Source organism: Otolemur garnettii, unplaced genomic scaffold, assembly GCF_000181295.1.
Source record: "Otolemur garnettii isolate 467f Iridium unplaced genomic scaffold, OtoGar3 scaffold00039, whole genome shotgun sequence".
Lineage (NCBI taxonomy): Eukaryota > Metazoa > Chordata > Mammalia > Primates > Galagidae > Otolemur > Otolemur garnettii.
Genome location: NW_003852434.1, coordinates 6,331,483 through 6,338,828, shown reverse-complemented (window position 1 = coordinate 6,338,828; position 7,346 = coordinate 6,331,483). Strand labels below are relative to the sequence as shown.

The window sequence follows — 7,346 nt, the reverse complement described above, 5'->3', positions numbered from 1 at the left end:
GTTGTTTGGCGGGCCTGGGGATTCGAACCAGCCAGCTCAGGTGTATGTGGCTAGCGCCTTAGCCACTTGAGCCACAGAAATTATAGATGTTTATGCCAAAATACAACTTAACCATATCTATGATTTTTTCAATTCAGATGTTTTAAAGTATAAAAATATACATATATACTTAAGTATAAAATGATCAAAATAACTAATATATAGGACTATCATTTATCTTCACATTAAAAAATAAAAGTTAAGCATATAAAACACATTAAGCATGCAATTCTATGATGAAAAGGTAAAGATAACAATATAAGGTTGAAGTTCTCTAGCTAAGTGATTCACAAACTTTTGGGGACATCAGAATCCTCTGCAGCCTTGTTAAAATAGATTGCCAGGTCTCACCCTAAGAGGTTCTGATGCAGTAGGCTTGGTGCTGGACCTGACTACATGCATTTCTACAAATTTCCAGCTGATGTCAGTGCAGTCCAGGAACTACACTTTGAGAACCACTGCTTAGCTTAATAAAAACTACCAAATAGGGATGGGTGTTGGGTCGGGCCTATGATCCTTGTACTCTGGGAGGCTACGGCAAGAGGACTGCTTGAGCTCAGGAGTTCGAGACTAGCCTGAGCAAGAAAGACCCCATTTCTACTAAAAATAGTAAAATTCTCCAAGTCTGGTGGGCACCTGTAGTCCCAGCTACTTGGGAAAATGAGGCAGGAAGATCACTTGAGTCCAGAACGTTTGAGGTTGATCATGTTATTAAGCCAGTTTTGAAAGTAAAAAGAGGGAAAGTTATTTACTGAAATTTTTACTTAGAAGCTAACAATATAATTGACAATCATCACCCACATCTAATTTGGCATATCTTTGATACAGAATCTAACTTGCAAAAAATTATTTCAGATAAGGAACTAAGGTTTAAAGTGCGAAAGCTGTCTTTTAAGTGACAGGCCCAGAATTTATAAGGCTAATAACCCCCAGCATTTGAGAACCTACTGCAGTGTACTAGTCACAGTGCTAGTTACATAACAAAATGCTGAGTTAGGTAGAGCCCTGTTCTCAGGGTATTTGTTCTGGCAGGAGATAAAGAACAAGATGGAAGGAGAAAAGCAGAAGGAAGATACCATCTACTTCAAGGGTAATATACATGATAAGCTTTTAAACCATGAACTTCACAAGTTAGAAGTGAACTCTTGTACAGTCTTGTATTAAGACTTTGATTGTTACCTGTAATTCTACTTCTCCAACCTGATTGTCTTCTCCCTAAGAACTCAAGTTTTCATATTGTTCATAAAATTCCAACAGAAGCTCCAGAAATACTTATGAAATGATAGGTTTATGGGCTGATCATACAGTGTGACAACTGTTGAGTGTATAAATGACACATATTTGAAGTACCAACAAGGACAGGATTTTAAAAAAACATTATAAACTACATCATTATATTTCTTTGAAGGTAAATCTTAACTGCAGATATATTTAGTCTTAACCCGTGGTTTTACTAACATTGACTTCTTTCACTCAAGACATCATAGTGTCGAAAGGAATTTCAATAACTAAGTTTTGGTAGAGAAGACAGAACCAGCCAAGGAAACATCAGCTAAGAAAACAGGAATAGCTGCTAGTCAATCAGCACAAAAACCAGGAGTGGTGTGTCAACAGGTCATCAAACAGTTTTAAGAAGGGTGTGGTCAATGGCCTCAAGTTAGTAACTGAGAAGTCATGTAAGCATTAAAAGTTTCATTGGATTTACACCCCCTAGACATCACATGCTAAGTGAAAGCACAGAACCCAGAATTAGAATGGGCAGAGGAATTTTATGAGGCGAGGAAAGAGAAAGGATAACTGGTTTGATAAGTGTAACTTGGAAGGGAAGGGAAGGGAAGTTCAGTTGTAGCAGGATAGGACCAGAAGAATGGCAGACAACTAATACACTGATTTATTTTCAAGAGAGACATGTGACCATGGAAGCATTTGCTTCTATTGATTTGCACTAATATTACAGTAATGACAGAAAATTTTTATTCCAGCAAAATGTATTACCATATAATTTTTCAATTCCTTTGAATTGAATATAAAGGTCTCTCACTTTGCTGGGTAATGAATAAAAAGGACCAAGGTCATTCGATGATGACTCAATTGTTTTCTTAGCGACATTAATTTCTTCAGATAGGAGAGACTCTTTGAGCTGCTTACTCCTAGAAAATACGGGTGTTTGGACTGTGGCATTTCCAGTCATGGCACTTTTTAGATGATCTTTAATGCTGCTTCTTCTATTCATATCTGAACTAGTTCTGACTTTAGTTGATGAGTTATCATTTTGCTGAGGTTGCTCTGCGAGATTATGGGACAATTCCTCATTCACAGTCTTGTGAAAGGATGAATTCCAATCTCTCTCTTTAGTAGAGTGATCGCCCAAATCATCTGAAGAGTTCTGCAAATTTTCCCAGTATAAAACTTGTGAAGAAGGCACATCATATAAAAGATCAGCTTCAGGTTCAATAGTGATACTTTCATGCCCACTCTGGTTATGTGTGTGCTTATCAGTTTTTAGTTCTGTAAAGGTGCCTACAGGAGCAACGCTGAGTTTGTTTGTGATGTTTTCTGAACAAAGATCTTCAGTAGCAAAGTTTATAGCATGTTCCCTATGTTCAGGAAGTTGCATATATTTTTGTTCCAGATCATCAACTTGCGCTAAAAAGGAGTTTTCAGTAAAGCTATCATAGTCACCAAACATGTCCTCTTCACTGTCATTATGCTGGAAAGAAAACAAAAATACTTATGGAAATTCTAGTTTCTTTAAGAACAAAAACTCCAGCCTACTGCTGCTCCAGTTGTATATCGAGCATACAACTATATGGTCACATGTGGATCATACACCTATATGTAAACGAAACAGATTATTATTGTTACCAATTTACACATTAAGAAATAGAGGCCCAGAAAGTTTAAGTGACTTGCCTAAAGAGGACTTGTGGAGTGTTGTTGGAATACCAGGATTCTCATTCATAACTCTGTGCTAAATGCTGAAAACGGTAGTAAGACTAATAGACATCTACTTAGATGACAGCTCACAAGATCGTGTTAACGGCAATGCTGCCCAACCCGACTCCAATCTAAAAGCCGGCCTGTAACAGAATCGTGGTTGTACCACACTCTAAGCAATTCCTAGGAATCTGGAATTGAGACTGAGAATCTGCACACTGACTTTGGGTGGTCTACTACACAAAAGAGAACTGAATACAGTGAAGTTGATTAAGAAAACAGAAATTAGAGTCAGAATTGCAGTATCTCAGCTTCTCAGGGCCCGATTACTGTTCTAAAATTCTAGATCATGAATAGTTTAACTAAGTACCCAGAACATGTGGGTCTTCAATACATATCGGTGCTTCTACAGTAGGAGCAGCAGTAATTTCGAAATCTATATTTGCATCTCGATCATGCCCTTAACGCTTATTTGTTGCGTTTACTACCTTTTACATCTCAGGGTCTATATTTCATATATACAGGGTACCATCTGCACACGAACTTTACGGCCACCCTGTATATAGAAATGGGGTTAACAAGTCCCGATTAATAGCCGTAACAAAGAGGAGAGAAACAAACGAAGGCTACTTTACAACTGGTCATTTGTTTACACCTGGAAGGAAACTGACAAAAAAGCTTGCAGTTTCAAGTTCCAAGCCCCAGCAGCCAGGTCTCCCGACACCTCTTTAGGTGGGCGTGGGAAGCAAGGGAGGTCTGGGACTGTGTCACCGCCTCCAAGGTGGGTTAGTGGGATGAGACGCCCGGGGCTGTACCTCGACCTGCAGCTCGCCCACGGTTTTCCGCCGCCGGCTCTCAGCAACCATTTCCTCCTCATCTCTCTCCTCCTCTCCGGGCTGGGGTTGGGGCTGGGGCTCGGCCTCGGCCTCGGTGGGGGTGATAAAAACGCACCCTAAGCTTGAACGGTTCCTTTTGCGGACAGACACCCGCCGGCGGATGCGGGAACCTTCTTCATCCATGGCAGGGGCTGTGGCCAGCCCCTAAGTCGTCCGCAGTGACAAGCCGCTAAACTGAAGTGGAGAGGACGGCAGGAGCCAGCGCGGAGGCAGCAATGACGGGGTGCGGGGCTCGCATCTCCAACCACCCAATTTGTAAAAGCCCCCACATTAATTTCCAGAGCGCTAGGATCCTCCGCAGACGCACATGCGTAGTCGCCCCTTTCTCCTCCGCAAACCCGAGTGTCACGTGACTCGCGAAGCTGTGCGCGCGCGAGCGGAACGGTACTGCGCAGGCGCGTTGAAAAGCCCAATGTCTGTTGAGTTCGTCTGCCGCGTTCGTCGGCGGAACCTTTGAACGTAGTGCTCGCTTTGACAGGGGAAGAGCGCCGGAAGGAACGTGTCGGAACAATTTGGAACAAAAGGAAGAGGAGGAAAGGGAATCATGGCCGCTATGGTTTGCAGTGTTCTAGGGAGGAAAAAGTTGACAAGTTTGGTGACGGCTTCTGTCTGCTTCACGCATCCTGGCACTCACTCAGGTAACGTTTCCGTATCCTATGCTCCTTTGTAGCAGTGCAACTATTGCCTTAGTTCCAATAGTTGGTCGAGTGATCCCTGTTAGCAAAACATTCACGTTCTTCAAGATGGGTGGGATGTCTAAGTACCTCATCAGAGCGAAATTGTGACACAGGCCCTCAGATCCCTGATTTCTGCAGTTTTATGCTCTCTGTGTTTCTCTTTCAATCTCTGGAGAGGGTCTGTTACTCATTTTTCTTTTGGTATGATAGTGCCATTCTATTGCTTCTCTTGTAAGTACTTGCATTAAAATCTCTTAACCATATAGTGAAGGGAAAATGAATGTCTGGAAGAGAGTGGGTGAGAGGTTATAGAGCGGGAAAATATGTGCCTTTTCTCCAGAGCCCTAGAAAGCATACCCATTTTAAGTCTTATTCTGTAGAAAAACTAGCTGGGCGTGGTGGCTCATGCCTTTAGTCCCAGCTACTTGGAAGGCTGGGGCAAGAGGATCGCTTGAGGCCAAGAGTTTGCGGTTGCTGTGAGCTAAGATGACCCCATGCACTCTACTCAGGTAACAGTGAGAGTGTGTCTCAAAAAAAAAAAGTATTACTGTGCCCCAAATCTAAATGAAAGGTTTTTAACTAGTTCTTGTGAGTATAGTAAATATAAAATTTCTATTTTATATTGTGAAATTTGATAAATCTTGCCTCCATAAAAACAAAGCTTTTCTTTAGCTACTCAGCTAACAAAAGTGATTTATTGCTGTTTCTGCTTAATTGTAGTGCTGTGGAGCCGAGGTTGTTCTCAGTATAAACAGGTAACCAGCAATGAGGACATGGTAAGAATTTTTTTTCTATTAGTAAGGCATTTCCTAATATGACCAAATACAGAAATGTCAAAACAGTTAAGATAATCATTATGAATTTGGAAATTGTAACTTATTATAGTTCTCTAAGTGAGTTTTGAAGTAAAATAATTCAATTTCCTGGTTACTAACAAGAAGCATAGCTTCTGTAATATCATTTTTTCTTCCTTGATCTTAAAGATATGTGATTTGAGAATTTTAAAAGGTAGTTTTAGTGGGTAGAATAATTGTAGACAATCAAAAGGGATTGTACAAAGCTTAGCTATAGGTTGGCTTTCTTGTCCATTTTGAGTTCACATTTTTCGTACCTTTGTCTTACCACTTTGGTGGAGTATGCCTTAATAAATGAAACATCAAAATTACAGTTTTATATCAGGACATTAAATACTGTTTCCTATAACCAATAGGTGTATTTTTAGGGGTTTTACACCAGGACTTCTTATACCAGGATATTAAATACTGTTTCCTCTAAGTATAGGTATGTTGGTATGGGTTTAAAGTACTAGCATGGACTTGGGTAGTACAGATTTTCTTATTACATGCAAAGATAATTTGTTTGACACTAATTAGACAATACAAAGAGCACTCAGCCCAGTGTCAAGAAGAAATGTAGGGGTGTCCAACCCATAGCCCTCAGGTGGCCTAGGATGGTCATGAATGTGGCTCAACACAAAATTGTAAACTTAATACATTATGAGATTTTTGTGTGTGACTTTTTTTTTTGGTGAAACTATTGTGCACTTCTTGAACCTGATGTTATGTTGCAGTGTCACATAAAATAAACATATGCAGTGTCATGTAAACATACATAGGCTGTTGCTATTTATATGTATGCACCATCTAGTGTGTTATCTTCCAAGTGCAGACTGTTGAACTGACACTATCAAATGTTACATGTGCTCTTGGTGAGGTAGCAGTTGTCAATAATATTTTAACCCGCCATTGCATTAGGTGTTTAATGTACACCTTATGAGTTAGGTAAGCATTCTTCCACTATTAAGGGTACTTCCGCACCTTTGGGGCACCTCACACGTGGCCTGCCTTGCTTTATCAGCCTGCCGCCTCACCCTGCATTAGCAGCCAAGATGTGGAAGGGCCCAAATCTTGCTTTCTAGTTTCTTGCCAATTAATTTCCATATTTCCATAATAAAAGTAAATATAGTCCCTTATCTGTTATTATTTTTTAATCCCAGCATGGCTTCTACAACATCTCAAAAGAATACAGAACTCAAGAAAAATTGTGGGGGGGAGGGGTTCCCGGGTGGAGGAGTGGGTCACCTAAGGAGGAAAAAATCAAGACTCACCAGGCATGTCATGTTGCCCAAGGATATAGCCAAGCAGGTCCCTAAAACACATTTGATGTCTGAGTCTGAGTGGAGGAATCTTGGTGTTCAGCAGAGTCAGGGATGGTGCCCTTATATGATCCATGAACCAGAACCTCACATCTTGCTGTTCTGACGCCCACTACCCAAGAAGCCAAAGTAATGAAGCTGCCAAGCCGCTTTTCAGCCTGAAGCTTTAAACAGCTGTCCTTTCTAACATCTTTCTGATAACATTATTACATTGCCTTCTTGTTTCTTACTTTCTTCAATACACTGTTGGAATGTGCTTGGTTACTGCTTTACTTCCTGAGTAGAGCCAGTCACCACAGCCCAGCCAGATGGGGGCCACAGCCTCAGGGGAGTGTGGCCCCAGAACCACCTTGAGGCTCTGTGTCCAGAATGCATGTAGAGTTAGACTAGGGAGTATCTGAGAATAAGACCATGGCTGTTACAGGGATTGTGTAAACTTGATGTTTTGTCTTTTCCTCCTGGGTGTTTTATGTGTGGTGACTTGTGGATTTGTTTCAATGTATTGAAAACTTTCCATTTTATTCAAAAAATCTGTTTCATGTTAAAAAGTCTTGGGCAGCGCCTGTGGCTCAAAGGGGTAGGGCGCCGGCCCCATATGCCAGAGGTGGCGGGTTCAAACCCAGCCCTGGCCAAAAACTGTTA

At 41.1% G+C, this 7,346-nt stretch overlaps 2 protein-coding genes across 3 annotated transcripts in view; one reads left to right on the top strand and one right to left on the bottom strand.

Moving 5' to 3' along the window:
* Positions 1-4,205, bottom strand: part of HELQ (helicase, POLQ like) — a 44,684-nt gene extending 40,479 nt beyond the window's left edge. The window contains 2 exon segments of the mRNA XM_023513345.1: positions 2,035-2,749; positions 3,792-4,205. Of these exon segments, the coding sequence (XP_023369113.1) occupies positions 2,035-2,749; positions 3,792-3,995 (919 nt within the window). The 5' untranslated portion in view covers positions 3,996-4,205.
* Positions 4,206-4,306: 101 nt separating this feature from the next.
* The window catches only part of MRPS18C (mitochondrial ribosomal protein S18C), a 13,703-nt gene continuing 10,663 nt past the window's right edge, over positions 4,307-7,346 (top strand). Inside the window, exons 1-2 of one of the 2 annotated variants that reach the window (XM_003790035.3) lie at positions 4,307-4,510; positions 5,270-5,325. In XM_003790035.3, the coding sequence (XP_003790083.1) occupies positions 4,417-4,510; positions 5,270-5,325 (150 nt within the window). In that variant the 5' untranslated portion in view covers positions 4,307-4,416. The remainder of the gene's footprint in view (positions 4,511-5,269; positions 5,326-7,346) is intronic. The other variant, XM_023513367.1, reaches the window with a different exon arrangement.